The sequence below is a fragment of the Heptranchias perlo genome, chromosome 25, assembly GCF_035084215.1.
Source record: "Heptranchias perlo isolate sHepPer1 chromosome 25, sHepPer1.hap1, whole genome shotgun sequence".
Taxonomy (NCBI): domain Eukaryota; kingdom Metazoa; phylum Chordata; class Chondrichthyes; order Hexanchiformes; family Hexanchidae; genus Heptranchias; species Heptranchias perlo.
In genome coordinates this window covers 11569820-11585760 of record NC_090349.1, presented here as the reverse complement: position 1 = coordinate 11585760, position 15941 = coordinate 11569820, and the positions used below count along the sequence as shown (strand labels likewise).

General features: G+C 47.3%; 1 protein-coding gene across 2 annotated transcripts in view; it reads right to left on the bottom strand.

The window, feature by feature from the left end:
- Window positions 1–10078: 10078 nt before the first annotated feature.
- LOC137342017 (transcobalamin-2-like) overlaps window positions 10079–15941 on the bottom strand; it is a 38309-nt gene continuing 32446 nt past the window's right edge. For both annotated transcript variants that reach the window (XM_068005610.1, XM_068005611.1), the window contains exons 10-11: window positions 15657–15778; window positions 10079–11387 (exon numbers count right to left, since the gene is read on the bottom strand). In XM_068005610.1, coding sequence (XP_067861711.1) covers window positions 11326–11387; window positions 15657–15778 — 184 coding nt within the window. In that variant the 3' untranslated portion in view covers window positions 10079–11325. The remainder of the gene's footprint in view (window positions 11388–15656; window positions 15779–15941) is intronic.

Here is a 15941-nt window from a genome sequence, read left to right as displayed (position 1 = left end):
GTGTGCAAATTGGCTGCTGCATTTCCTACATTACAACAGTAACTATTCTTCATTGGCTGTAAAGGCTTTGGAACGTCGTGAAAGGCGTTATATAAATGCAAGTTCTTTATCAAGGAATTGGACATGAATTTAGATTTGAGGTTAGGATCAGATCAGCCATGATCCTATTGAACGGCGGAGCAGGCTCGAGGGGCCGATTGGCCTACTCCTGCTCCTATTTCTTATGTTCTTATTTCTTATTATTTCTTTTATTAGGCTGACTCTGCATGGATCGAGATCCAGGCCTTGCTTCCTTCTTGGCCAGCATGATTCGGTTCGACATTAGTCAGTGAACATACCAACAGAACCATTGTAGGAGTTCAGGCATCCGTTTTGGTCGAAGAAAACAACATCGATCATTCCTGCTCACTCAACGCAGGGAGTGAATTCGAATCAAGGTGGAAATCCTCTGTGGACTAATTAATGTATCAGAATGGCCTGTCCCTTTAAAAAAACGATGGTAGATGCAAACACCCCCCACCCCCAAACACACAATGTTATCTTGTGTGTCCTGTCTAACATTTCAATGATAAATTAACAGCAAACAACAGAGCAACTACTATCAGGGGCCACAGAATGGTTGGGGGAGGGTTGGTCTGATTCATGGAATCACAGAACTCACAACACAGAAAAAGTCCATTTGGCCCATTGTACTGTGCCCAGTGCTAGCTCTTTAACTGGAGCAATATAGAATCATAGAAATTTACGGCACAGAAGGAGGCCATTCGGCCCAGCGTGTCTGTGCTGGCCAAAAAAGAGCTATCCAGCCTAATCGCACTTTCCAGCTCTTGTAACCTTGTAGGTTACAGCACTTCAAGTGCACATCCAAGTACTTTTTAAATGAGTTGAGGGTTTCTGCCTCTACCACCCTTTCAGGCAGTGAGTTCCAGACCCCCACCAGCCTCTGGGTGAAAAAAGTTCTCCTCAGCTCCCCTCTAATCCTTCTACCAATTACTTTAAATTTATGTCCTCTGGTTATTGACCTCTCTGTTAAGAGAAATAGGTCCTTCCTGTCCACTCCATCTAGGCCCCTAATAATTTTATACACCTCAATTAAATCACCCCTCAGCCTCCTCTGTTCCAAAGAAAACAACCCTAGCCTATCCAATCTTTCCTCATAGCTAAAATTCTCCACTCCTGGCAACATCCTTGTAAATCTCCTCTGTACCTTCTCTAGTGCAATCACATCTTTGCTGTAAAGTGGTGACCAGAACTGTACGCAGTACTCAAGCTGTGGCCTAATTAGTGTTTTATACAGTTCTAGCATAATCTCCCTGCTCTTATATTCTGTGCCTCGGCTAATAAAGGAAAGTATCCCGTATGCCTTCTTAACCACCTCATCTACCTGTCCTGCTATCTTCAGGGATCTGTGGACATGCACTCTAAGGTCCCTCTCTTCCTCTACACTCCTCAGTATCCTCCTATTTATTGTGTATTCCCTTGCCTTGTTTGGCCTCTCCAAATGCATTACCTCACACTTCTCCGGATTGAATTCCATTTGCCACTTTTCTGCCCACCTGACCAGCCCATTGATATCTTCCTGTTCGTGAGGCCGTGCTGTGTACAACTCTTACCTGAATCTTGGAGCTGGATTACACATTCTAATTAAAACCCAAGATTTGGCCATGTTGTTCCATTGATTGCAGCTGCTTCATGAGAGTCAAGGGGCAGTAGATTGAAAGCCTTATAAAAATCTCTGAAAGCAATGTAACTGGTTTTCCCCCAAGCCTTCCAGTGATCTGCAGTCTCATCAATCCTAAACCTGCCCTATGCATTCCTCACAAGAGTGATATCCAAACTATTGCTTTTTGAGCCTTCGAAGCAACTGCGGTACATACCAGGACAACCCAAAGACCAAACTTAAAAGCCACTGATATCAGTGAGGTTTCTCGTTAAGCTTCAGGCTCGTAAGGATCTCCTCCCTTGTGGATAGAAATTACAATTGATACATGTGCCTCAAACAGATTCTTATTCCCAAGCCCCAGAGAGGCAGTGCCAGGGTGAGTCAAGCCTGAAAAGAATATGGTGTAAAAACCCAAAAATGTATCACTGTCATTAATCATCAACAACAACTTGCATTTATCTAGTGCCTTTAACGTAGTAAAATGTCCCAAGGCGCTTCACAGGTGCGTTATCAGACAAGATTTGACACTGAGCCACATTGGACAGGTGACCAAATGCTTGGTCAAAGAGGTAGGTTTTAAGGAGGACTTCAAGGAAGAGAGGTGGAGAGGCAGGAAGGGAATTCCAGAGCTTAGAGCCTAGACAGCTGAAGGCGTGGCCGCCAATGGTGGGGCGAAGGAAATTGGGGATGCATAAGAGGCCAGAATTGGAGAAATTAGAGATCTCGGAGGGTTGTAGGGTTGGAGGAGGTTACAGAGATAGGGAGGGGTGAGGCCATGGAGGGATTTGAACACAAGATGAGAATTTTAAATTTGAGGTATTGCTGGACTGGTAGCCAATGTAAGTCAGCGAGCACAGGGGTGATGGGTGTACGGGTGACCCATCATGATCAAAAGGGTTCATTTGGGCCAATGCCAATGAGTGAATCTGTTACTCTCCAGAGAATCCATGACAGCATTCACTGGAGAAAGCATCGCACTGAGTCGTAGCAAGAATCCACCTGCACGGAAGTGGGAAAGACCGGTGGAGCTACGCAGATAAAAGACCTTAATAAACCAACCTGTTGGAAGGAAGTGGGCTCCAGATTCCATTGCCTTTGTGGTAGGGTGGCACGATATTCGTGCTGAATTCCCGAAAGCTGCTGTGGGAAAAGGGGAAGAAGGATAACAGTATCTTGAGAGAACAGTGCCAGGAGACACGGACTCACCTTGAATCAGTACTTGTGGTTCCTTCGGAGCAATTGCGAGCTGCTGCAACGGTAAATTAAGATATAGTTTGTTGGAAGGCCAGCACTGTCATTAGGGAGATGAATTGGGATTTGTGGGTTGTGTGCATCCACAAGGGTGGGTAATTAAATGAAAATTATTCTCAATCCTTGTTCCATTAGCCAAAGTCTGTCATCAATCATGGACACTTATCCGAAAGCTTTCTCCTGCGTGTGAATCTGTGCATTCGCTGATAGGATTCTAGATCTGGTAATGTGTAATGAGACAGGATTAATTAATGACCTCATTGTAAAGGAGCCTCTAGGTAGCAGTGATCACAATGTGATTGAATTTCGCATTCAGTTCGATGGAGAGAAGAGTAAGTCTAAGACTAGTGTTTTAAACTTAAATAAGAGCAATTATGAGGGCATGAAGACAGAGCTGGCTAAAGTGAACTGGGAAATTAGGTTAAGGGATAGGTCAGTAGAAATGCAGTGGCAGACATTTAATGAGATATTTCATAACACTCAGCAAAGATACATTCCAGTGAGAAAGAAAGACTCTGGGGAAGGACATACCATCTGTACATTCCAACAAAGGAAGTTAAAGATAGTATCAAATTGAAAGAAAAAGCATTCAACTCCGCGAAGATTAGTGGCAGGTCAGAAGATTGGACAAAATATAAAAAACAGCAAAGAATGACTAAAAGAACAATAAGGAGGGAGAAATTAGAGTACGAGAGAAAGGTAGCTAGAAATATAAAAACAGATAGTAAGAGTTTGTACAGGTATTTAAAAAGGAAAAGAGTAAATAAAGTGAGCATTGGTCCTCCAGAGACTGAGTCTGGGGAATTAATAATGGAGAATAAGGAAATGGCGGATGAATTGAACATATATTTTGCGTCCATCTTCACTGTAGAGGATACAAATAACATGCCAGAAATAATTGTGGATCAAGAGGTGAAAGGGAGGGAGGAACTTAAAACATTTACAATCACCAGGGAAAGGGTTCTGAAAAAAATATTAGAACTAAAAGCTGACAAGTCCCCAGGTCCTGACGGACTTCATCCTAGGGCCTTAAAAGAAGTGACTGCAGAGATAGTAGTTGCATTGGTATTAATTTTCCAAAATTTCCTAGATGGAAGGGTCCCATCAGATTGGAAAATAGCGAATGTAACTTCTATTCAAGAAAGGAGGGAGACAGAAAGCAGGAAACTACAGGCCAGTTAGCTTAACATCTGTCATAGGGAAAATGCTAGAATCTATTATTAAGGAGGTTATAGCAGGGCACTTAGAAAATCTCAATGCAATCAGACAGAGTCAACACGGCTTTGTGAAAGAGAAATCGTGTTTGACTAATTTATAAGAGTTCTTTGAGGAAGTAACAAGCAATGTGGATAAAGGGGGTCCTGTGGATTTCCAGAAGGCATTTGACAAGATGCCACATCAAAGGCTATGACACAAAATAAGAGCTCATGGTGTAGGGAGTAACATATTAGCATCGATAAAGAATTGGTTAGCTAACAGGAAACAGAAAGTAGGCATAAATGGGTCATTTTCAGGTTGGCAAGATGTAACGAGTGGAGTGCCACAGGGATCAGTGCTGGGGCCTCAACTTTTACAATCTATATCACTGACTTGGATGAAAGGACTGAATGTATGGTTGCTAAATTTTCTGATGACACAAAGGTAGGTAGGAAAGTGAGTTGTGAAGAGGACATAAGGAGTCTGCAAAGGGATATAGATAGGTTAAGCGAGTGGGCAAAAATTTGGCAGATGGAGTATAATGTGGGAAAATGTGAACTTGTCCACTTTGGCAGGAGGAATAGAAAAGCAGTATATTATTTAAATGGAGAGAGATTGCAGAATTCTGCGGTACAAAGGGATAAGAACATAAGAACATAAGAAATTGGAGCAGGAGTAGGCCAATCGGCCCCTCGAGCCTGCTCCGCCATTCAATAAGATCATGGCTGATCTGATCCCAACCACAAATCTAAAGAACACAAGAAGTCGGAGCAGGACCCGGCCACATAGCCCCTGGGCCCTCTCCGCCACCCACAGGGCATTGACCGATCCGAACTCAGCTTCATGTCCAATTTCCTGCCCGCTCCCCATAACCCCTAGGATCTGGGTGTCCTAGTACATGAATCACAAAAAGTTAGTATGCAGGGACAGCAAGTGATTAGGAAGGCAAATGGAATGTTGCCATTTATTGCAAGGGGAATGGAATATAAAAGTAGAGATGTTTTGCTACAGTTGTACAGGGCATTGGTGAGACCACATCTAGAATACTGTGTGCAGTTTTGGTCTCCTTATTTAAGTAAGGACATAACTGCTTTAGAGGCAGTTCAGAGAAGGTTCACTCGACTGATTCCTGGGATGAGGGGGTTATCTTATCAGGAAAGGTTGGACAAGTTGGGTCTGTATACATTGGAGTTTAGAAGAATGAGAGGTGATCTTATTGAAACATATAAGATCCTGAAGGGACTAGAAGGGGTAGATGCTGAGAGGATGTGGGAGAGACTAGAACTAGGGGCCACAGTTTAAAAATAAGGGGTCTCTCATTTAAGACGGAGATGAGGAGAAATGTTTTCTCTCAGAGGGTCGTGAGTCTGTGGAACTCCCTTCCCCAGAGAGCGGTGGAGGCAGGGTCATTGAATATTTTTAAGGCTGAGTTAGATAGATTCCTGATTAATAAGGGAGTGAAAGGTTATAGTAGGTTGACAGGAAAGTAGGGCTGAGGTCACAATCGGATCAGCCATGATCTTATCAAATGGCAGAACAGGCTCGAGGGGCCGAATGGCCTACTCCTGCTCTTAATTCCTATGTTTGTATGTTCGTAGGATGACACGACAATTGTCAGTTAGCCCTGACTCGAGCCACGAGAGCTGGTCCCTCCTCCCCAGGGCAGGTGTGTAAGTTTGTTAGGAGGTGGCTGACTCTAACCCGTTTACTCCCAGAGAAGGTCTCGTCAATGGGAACCCAGTGCTTGGGTCTGGATTAAGAGAGGTGTCCCTCTGAGTTACAATGAGCCACCAGGGCAAGGCCTACCACAGATCATTGTGGGTATCCCTAAGACCCACGTGCAAGTGATGCTCCTGTGTGCAGGAAGCCCCCTCCAGCACACACACAGATATTATCAGCTGCAGTGATGGGCTGAATGCAAGGAGCATGAACACTAGCTATACACTATAGCCGGGAGCATCACTTGTTCTGGGGCCTGGGAATCGTTCCTCTGTTTCATTCTCTCAACTCACTGTTCACGTTATACCATTGTACGTTTCTCGTTTCTTTCCTCTTGTTCTTATTTTCTTACTTTCAGCATTGTCTTCGATCTCCTTTATCTTTTCTCTCCTCTCATGGTGGGGGGAGGGGAGGTGGTTCAGTCCCATGGAGCAGGACACACTCTGGTACATGAACATTCTTATGAGAGTGAACAGGCCATTTGACACTGGTGGTGGGAGTGGGGGAATACAGTGACTTCTGGTAGCATGTAGCTCTACAGGTACAAGCTGCTCTCCAGTACATCATTCAAATCTTCATAAACATTCAGATGTCGAGCGTTGGCTACCTATTTAACCAGGAGAGGCATTGCAGTCAAGCCTGATCCTGTCCTTCCAACAGGAGTCACGGAATAGCAAACAAGAGCAGGAGCTGTGGCTTTTTTCTCCCATCTAACCCAGCTGTTGAATTGTGTCCAATTCTGGGCACCGCACTTTAGGAAAGATGTGAAGGCCTTAGAGAGGGTGCAGAAAAGATTTACTAGAATGGTTCCAGGGATGAGGGACTTCAGTTACATGAATAGACTGGAGAAGCTGGGGTTGTTCTCCTTAGAGCAGAGAAGGTTAAGAGGAGATTTGATAGAGGTGTTCAAAATCATGAAGGGTTTGGATAAAGTAAATAAAGAGAAACTGTACCCATTGGTCGAAGGGTCGAGAACCAGTGGACGCAGATTTAAGGTGATTGGAAAAAAACAAAGGCGACATGAGGAAATCCTTTTTTACGCAGCGAGTAGTTATGATCTGGAATGAACTGCCTGAAAGGGTGGTGGAGGCAGATTCAATCGTGGCTTTCAAAAAGGAATTGGATGAATACTTGAAGGGAAGAAACTTGCAAGGGCTATGGGGAAAGAGCGGGGGAATGGGACTAAGTGGATTGCTCTTACAAAGAGCCGGCACGGGCTCGATGGGCCGAATGGCCTCTTTCTGTGCTGTAACCATTCTATGATTTTAGGTGCTGAGAATTGGAAATCAATCGATTGTTAATTATTATTAATAATAATAATCCAACTCATCGGGTGTGAAATTGTTCTTCAGACGTAGGCGATAGTGAATCAGAGGCCCAGTTTACACCGTGCCCGATTTTCTTTTCCATTACTTTGATGGAAAAATAAAGTGGGAGGGATGTAAAACACGCTGCCGATTCGCTAGTGTCTGTTTCATGCTAGCTGCGGAAACCAATTTCATCCCCACAGAGTCTTATAGGAAAGTCAAGTACAAATCTCTCACAGGCGCTGATCGGCTCTTGAAGATAGGAAGCATACTGAAGTAGCACAGCTCAGACACTGCACAGGGAGAACGCTGGTTTAAACCAGTTAAACTAATTGTTTGACCTGCTGTTAGTCTTGGATCCTGCTGGCCAGACTTTGTGAGGCAGACTGAGCAAAGATACATGATTCCCCAAGTCCTTTATATCTCTCTCTCTCTCTCTCTCTATATAGTGGCCTTTCACCTATGGGACCTGGGTTGAAATCTAGCCCAGGTAGCTGGGATGATCGTCTCCTCTGTCTGTTGTCTATTAAAAGCTCATACAAGATGAATTCGGCAATCTCACTCCAGTTTCCAGTGGTCATGGGTCCATGAATGGACATACAAACTTGCATTTATACAACCACAAAAGTGTTCTGATTCAGCTCTAATTGGTATTTATAATGTCTCAGGGAGGCTGTGGGATGTGATAGGCAATAAGAGCAATGAGGAAGGGGAGCTTTACTTTGCATTCTGCCGTGCTGCACCTTACCTTCAAGAGACTGATGGCGACATCTGGTGCCTGAAATGTTCCATTCCTCATCACATATATCCCACAACATGATGAACACTGAGTTAACTGATTTTATATCGATATAGATAAAATATATAAGGTGTCAGCTGTGGTTGCTCTCACATCTCTGAGTCAGAAGGTTGTGGGTTCAAGTCCCACTCCAGAAACTTGACGACAAAATCTAAGCTGACACTCCAGTGCAGTACTGAGGGAGTGCTGTACTGTCGGAGATGCTGTCTTTTGGATTAGACAATAAATGAGGCCCCGTCTACCCTCTCAGGTGGACATGAAAGATCCCACAGCATTATTTCAAAGAGTAGGGGGTTCTCCTTGTGTATCCCTCAACCAACATCACTAAAACAGATTATCTGGTTATTATCTCATTGCTATTTGTGGGACCTTGCTGTGTGCAAATTGGCTGCTGCATTTCCTAAATTACAACAGTGACTACACTTGAAAAGCATTTCATTGGCTGTAAAGCGCTTTGGCATGTCCTGAGGTTGTGAAAGATGCTCTATAAATGCAAGTCTTTTATTATATTAAAGTATTAGTATAGATAAAAACATCAGAATAACATTTGTGAGGCCTGTAGAGGCCTGACCCTGAGTGGGCATCTGACCCTGAGAGAAGGCCTGACTCCAAGCGGGCACCTGACCCCGAGAGGAGGCCTAATCCCAAGAGGGCACCTGACCCCGAGAAGAGACTTGACCTCGTGTGGGCACCTGACCCCAAGCGGGCACCTGACCCTAAGAGGAGGCCTGATCCTAAGAGGAGATCTGACCCCGAGCGGGTGCCCGACCCCAAAAGGAGACCTGACCCCGAGTGGGTGCCTGACCCTGAGAGGAGGCTTGACCCTGACTGGGTGCCTGATCCACAGATGAGGCCTGACGCCACAGGCCTGACACTGAGCGAGGGCCTGACCCAGAGGCCTGACACTGAGCGGGGACCTGACCCTGAGAGGAGGCTTGACCCTGACTGGGTGCCTGATCCACAGATGAGGCCTGACGCCAGAGGCCTGACACTGAGCGGGGACCTGACCCTGATAGGAGGCTTGACCCTGACTGGGTGCCTGATCCACAGATGAGGCCTGACGCCAGAGGCCTGACACTGAGCGGGGGCCTGACCCTGAGAGGAGGCTTGATCCTGAGCGAGTGCCTGACCCAGAGATGAGGCCTGATGCCACAGGCCTGACACTGAGCGGATGCCTGACCCAGAGGCCTGACGCCACAGGCCTGACCCTGAGCGGGTGCCTGACCCAGAGATGAGGCCTGACACTGAGCGGGGACCTGACCCTGAGAGGAGGACTGACGCCAGAGGCCTGACCCTGAGAGGAGGCCTGACCCCAGAGGCCTGACCCTGAGAGGAGGCCTGACCCCAGAGGCCTGACCCTGAGAGGAGGCCTGACCCCAGAGGCCTGACCCTGAGAGGAGGCCTGACCCCAGAGGCCTGACCCTGAGAGGAGGCCTGACCCCAGAGGCCTGACCCTGAGAGGAGGCCTGTCCCCGTGCGTCTGAGCCCAGAGGCCTGACCCCGAGATGAGACCTGACCCAGGGCATCAATTCGTGGGAACCCAATTTTACAACAATCCATTCAGGGCCATGGTGAGGCCGCACTCCCAGTGTGCATGGCCTTATTAATATATCTGAATACTGTCATAAAGTCCCCAGGCCCAATTTCCCAGAGCCCGAGCCTCACCTACAGAAACTAGACAGAGTGGACTGCTCAGGAATTTGCTGCTTAATCAGGTCTCTTAAAGAGAGAAGGTAAATTTTTTAAAGATATATATTTCTTGCATTTTTATGTTGTCTTGATTGCATTTTGGCCCACACATTAGTTGGTGTTGCTGGGATGGCTTTCAATTTTGCATTTTTGGATTCTTTTCCTCTTTGATATTTTCCCTCGTTACTCTTTCGTACTGCTGGCTTTGATGTCTCTCTTTACAACGAGCTGAGGGTGGGTGTTCCCTTGGTGGGGTGGGGGGGTGTTCCAAACACGGTGTAAATTGAGACGAGGGAGAGGAGCTCGTGCGGGGCCAACAAATTCAGGGTCACCTATTTCCTCCCGCGCGTGTACACTGACCACTGTAATGATCTGGAACAAATTGACGGCAGTGTGCTATAAACTGAGGAATATCTGCATGAACAGAACAACATAAACAAAACAAGGCAGAAGTTGACAAACCCTTTTAATATTTAAATTTTACAAAACAGCACGATTACAATATTTAGCAACAGTGCAAAAGGCATTTGGCAAAAGTTTGCAACGCCTCAGGCCGTGTCGAGGCAAGGTTTGGGGCAATCTCTCAGCTGCCTCCTCCTCCCGCCCCTGCCAGTGTGCTATCAGCACGGTCAATAGTTGAACAGTTCATCTATTAACCAGGTTTATTTACACAGTCACTAACATTAACCTCTTGTTTACCTAACAGCTGGTTGCTGAAACAAAAATTAGTCAAGAAGCATCAGTATTGAGACACAGCTGGTAGTTTCTCAATGTCAGGGTGAGATTTTCAGGTCGGGTGGGGAAAGGGTTCTGTATTTCGGAGTGTCTCGTGAGCCATGGAGACCAGAGGATTTCAAGTTCAGCCCTGGTCTGTGTTGAGGTGAGGTAGCAGTGGGAGTGCTATAATTGGTCACACTGCCCTCAACGAGAAACAACAAAAATGTCAGGGACTGCACTCTGGCTCACTAACCAGGAATTCCTGTTGTAAAATTCACGTGTTAATCGATGGGCGAGACAATGTCTGGCTTGGTGCTGATGCCCTCTGAAGTTGAATAGCCTGCAGACACTCACTATCTAGGTGCACGCAGGAAGAATGGCCTTTTGGGTGAGGTAAAAGAGGACTGCAGGCACAAAGGGAACTGTAACCCAGCAAGTCTTCACTTTCAGAAGAGGAGGGGAGAATATTGGGGCGGGGGAGCGGGGAATAATTTACTTAAAACATGTGAGAAACGAGGACCTGTCGTTCAGGTTGGCCCACTGCACACTCCTTAGTGTGGGTGAAACACAGAGTGAGGTTTCACCCACAATAACGCACTGTGGGAGCAACAGCTGAACTAAAAATTGGAAGATTACGACCCATGGACGGGATGTGATAGTGCGAGGCACAGACTGAACGCTCGATAGCTACAAACTTGGCCGGCCAGGTTAAATAAATCGGACACTTGCCCAACCTGCAACTGCGGCAGGAGGCGAGCAGTCAGCTTCCTTCTTGGGCGTCAATGTTACTGCCTGCTCGAAATCCAGGACCTGCTGCTAAGTCGAGGCCCGAAAGCTTAAGGATTAAATGTTTTTTTGTTTTAAAAATTCTTTATTGTTTAACTTGCAATCAGGGCTCTGAATTACTCATCGATCACTGAGCAAAGCGGACACAGGAACATATGTGTGGGTAAGGACGAGGACAGCAGCTCATTTTGCATTTGCTATCGCCTGACGAGCTGCAGGAGGATGTGCTCTCCCGGCACAGGGCGATAATCCCGAATCCCTGCAGAGAGAAGGGCAAGAACACAGCATGAATACACAGCGCACAGGGTGAAGGGCCCCTGTTCGAGTGAATACAGCGCACAGGGTGCAGGGCCCCTGTTCGAGTGAATAAAGCGCACAGGGTGAAGGGCCCCTGTTCGAGTGAATACAGCGCACAGGGTGAAGGGCCCCTGTTCGAGTGAATACAGCGCACAGGGTGAAGGGCCCCTGTTCGAGTGAATACAGCGCACAGGGTGAAGGGCCCCTGTTCGAGTGAATACAGCGCACAGGGTGCAGGGCCCCTGTTCGAGTGAATACAGCGCACAGGGAGAAGGGCCCCTGTTCGAGTGAATACAGCGCACAGGGTGCAGGGCCCCTGTTCGAGTGAATACAGCGCACAGGGTGAAGGGCCCCTGTTCGAGTGAATACAGCGCACAGGGTGAAGGGCCCCTGTTCGAGTGAATACAGCGCACAGGGTGCAGGGCCCCTGTTCGAGTGAATACAGCGCACAGGGTGAAGGGCCCCTGTTCGAGTGAATACAGCGCACAGGGTGAAGGGCCCCTGTTCGAGTGAATAAAGCGCACAGGGTGAAGGGCCCCTGTTCGAGTGAATACAGCGCACAGGGTGCAGGGCCCCTGTTCGAGTGAATACAGCGCACAGGGTGCAGGGCCCCTGTTCAAGTGAATACAGCGCACAGGGTGAAGGGCCCCTGTTCGAGTGAATACAGCGCACAGGGTGAAGGGCCCCTGTTCGAGTGAATACAGCGCACAGGGTGAAGGGCCCCTGTTCGAGTGAATACAGCGCACAGGGTGAAGGGCCCTGTTCGAGTGAATACAGCGCACAGGGTGAAGGGCCCCTGTTCGAGTGAATAAAGCGCACAGGGTGAAGGGCCCCTGTTCGAGTGAATACAGCGCACAGGGTGCAGGGCCCCTGTTCGAGTGAATACAGCGCACAGGGTGAAGGGCCCCTGTTCGAGTGAATACAGCGCACAGGGTGAAGGGCCCCTGTTCGAGTGAATACAGCGCACAGGGTGAAGGGCCCCTGTTCGAGTGCCAGCAACGGTCAAACTGTCCAGGAGTCAGAAGCCATTTCAGCTGCGATCTGAACATCACAAAAGACAATTTCCTGTACTTGTAGCTCGGTCCGTCTCTAGAAACATATTAAAAAATACATGCTTATTTGGAGACTTGAGCACAAAATCTAGGCTGACACTCCCAGTGCAGCACTCAGGGTGCCGTCTTTAGGATGAGACGTTAAACCGCGGCCCTGTCTGCCCTCTCAGTTGGATGTAAAAGTTCCCACGGCACCATTCGAAGAAGAGCAGGGGAGATCTCGCCAGTGTTTTGGTCGATATTTATCACTCAACTAACATCAGTAACACAGGTTATCTCATTGTTGTTTGTGGGACCCAGCTGTGCACAAATTGGCTCCCGTGTTTCCTACAACAGTGACTACACTTTGGCTGTGAAGCGCTTTGGGACATCAGGAGGTCTTGAAAGGTGCTTTATAAATGCAAGTTCTTTCTTTCTTTCAAGCACTGTACAGCTCCTCAAATGCCTCACTGGGGAATGAACCACCTGGTGCAACATTGAGCCAATAACATAGGATGGTTCCCAGTTTAATCCCTGGTTTGTGCTGAGTTTGCTGGTCTTAGCTTGGGCTGCAAGTTAGAGCACTGCAAATGGCCTCAGCTGGGAAAGGGGAAAAAAAACCATTTGCCGAACAGCAACTCCTGCAGGAAGGTGCACATGTAATGTCGGGAATCAGACTGGGCTGTAATGTTCCCATTATCAAGTGCCTGAGGCTTGCCGGTGCCTGAAGAACTACGGGGAGATTTTACAAACCCTTTCACTCCTTACAGCATAGCTTCCTGCTGGGAATGCAAGATCAGGGAATCACCCATTATAGCCCAGCATAGGGAGTGATGGGGAAAGATGGGAAGACAATTGGAAAACAAATCAGTCTGACAGGATAGTGACAGACTGAGCTTCTTTAATAATGCTACATATATGTACACTCACTTATACACGCTCGTATGTGTGTATATGCAGGTTGTGGATATCTTTAGATGTAGGTGCATGAGTGTACTTGTTTATTTGCACGTGTCACATCTTCTTGGGTATAAGCATGTGCACATTTCTGCACGCACACATGTATGTGTATGTTTTTCTACATCCATGTTTGTGTGAATCTGTATGTACATGTGCATTGCCTACATACGTATATATCTGATGCCTGTTTCCACCACTGCCAACAGTGAAAATCTACTGCATAGTCTCTGCTGGTACCCTTGGAAATGAAGATGTGGTTGACTTCAGGATGTTGCTGGAGCTTAGAGTGTTAAATTATGAGCACTGATTGCATAAACTTGGCTTGTATTCCCTTGACTATAAAGAGATTGAGGGGTGATTTTTTATTTAATTCGTTCATGAAATGTGGGCATCGCTGGCGAGGCCAGCATTTATTGCCCATCCCTAATTGCCCTTGAGAAGGTGGTGGTGAGCCGCCTTCTTGATCCGCTGTAGTCCGTGTGGTGAAGGTTCTCCCACAGTACTGTTAGGAAGGGAGTTCCAGGATTTTGACCCAGCGACGCTGAAGGAACGGCGATATATTTCCAAGTCGGGATGGTGTGTGGCTTGGAGGGGAATGTGCAGGTGGTGGTGTTCCCATGTGCCTGCTGCTCTTGTCCTTCTAGGTGGTAGAGGCCGCAGGTTTGGGAAGTGCTGTTGAAGAAGCCTTTGTGAGTTGCTGCAGTGCATCCTATGGATGGTACACACTGCAGCCACAGTGCGCCGGTGGTAAAGGGAGTGAATGTTTAGGGTGGTGGATGGGGTGCCAATCAAGCGGGCTGCTTTGTCCTGGATGGAGTCAAGCTTCTTGAGTGTTGTTGGAGCTTCACTCATCCAGGCAAGTGGAGAGTATTCCATCACACTCCTGACTTGTGCCTTGTAGATGGTGGAAAGGCTTTGGGGAGTCAGGAGGTGAGTCACTCGCCGCAGAATACCCAGCCTCTGGCCTGCTCGTGTAGCCACAGTATTTATATGGCGGGTCCAGTTACGTTTCTGGTCAATGGTGACCCCCAGGATGTTAATGGTGGGGGATTCGGCGACGGTAATGCTGTTGAATGTCAAGGGGAGGTGGTTAGACTCTCTCTTGGTGGATAGGGTCATTGCGTGGCACTTGTCTGGCGCGAATATTACTTGCCACTTAACAGCCCAAGCCTGGATGTTGTCCAGGTCTTGCTGCATGCTGGCACGGACTACTTCATTATCTGAGGGGTTGCGAATGGAACTGAACACTGTGCAATCATCAGCGAACATCCCCATTTCTGACCTTATGATGGAGGGAAGGTCATTGATGAAGCAGCTGAAGATGGTTGGGCCACCTAATTCCCAATGACTTCAATTTTACTAGGGCTCCTTGGTGCCACACTCAGTCAAATGCTGCCTTGATGTCAAGGGCAGTCACTCTCACCTCACCTCTGGAATTCAGCTCTTTTGTCCATGTTTGGACCAAGGCTGTAATGAGGTCTGGAGCCGAGTGGTCCTGGCGGAACCCAAACTGAGCATCGGTGAGCAGGTTATTGGTGAGTAATTGCCACTTGATGGCACTGTCGACAACACCTTCCATCACTTTGCTGATGATTGAGAGTAGACCGATGGGGCGGTAATTGGCCGGATTGGATTTGTCCTGCTTTTTGTGGACAGAACATACTTGGGCAATTTTCCACATTGTCGGGTAGATGCCAGTGTTGTAGCTGTACTGGAACAGTTTGGCTAGAGACACGGCTAGTTCTGGAGCACAAGTCTTCAGCACTACAGCTGGGATGTTGTCGGGGCCCATAGCCTTTGCTCTGATCAAGGTGTTTATAATATTAAAAGGATTTGATAGGGTAGATACTATTTCCTCTGGTGGGTGAATCAAGAACAAAGGGGCATAATATTAAAATTAGAGCTAGACCATTCAGGAGCGAAATCAAGAAGCACTTTTCACACAAAAGGGTAGTAGAAAACTGGAATTCTCTCCCCCAAGAGGCTGTGGATGCTGGGACAATTGGAGCTTTCAAAACTTGAAATCAATAGGTGTTTGTTAGGTAAGGGCATCAAGGGAAATGGAACTAAGGCGGGTAAATGGAGTTGAGGTACAGATCACCCATGATCTAATTGAATGGCGGAGCAGGCTCGAGGGGGTGAATGGCCCACTCCTGTTCCTAATGTTACTGTTACTATCAAGCTTGTCACTAGGCCGAGCATTCTGCCCACTGCAGTCATCATTGGTCTAAACTTCTTACCTTGTTCAAGGGTGGTTTTCTGTCCTGTAATCAGACGCCAATAAGTACTCATGGAGTCTTGTGCCATTATGTGATTCACTGAGGTCAGAAAAGGCCCCCACAGAGTCGTCTTGGTCTCAAAGCTACAGGCAATAGGAAGGAAGCAAAATGTTTTAACTGGCACTGAGGGATTAAGCGCATTAATGGACAGTTCCTCTCCTGTAAGAACAAAGACCCAGAAATCTTCAGCACCACACAGAGTCCCAAAGAACAGTCTCCTGAGTAAGAACTTAATTAAGACACTCT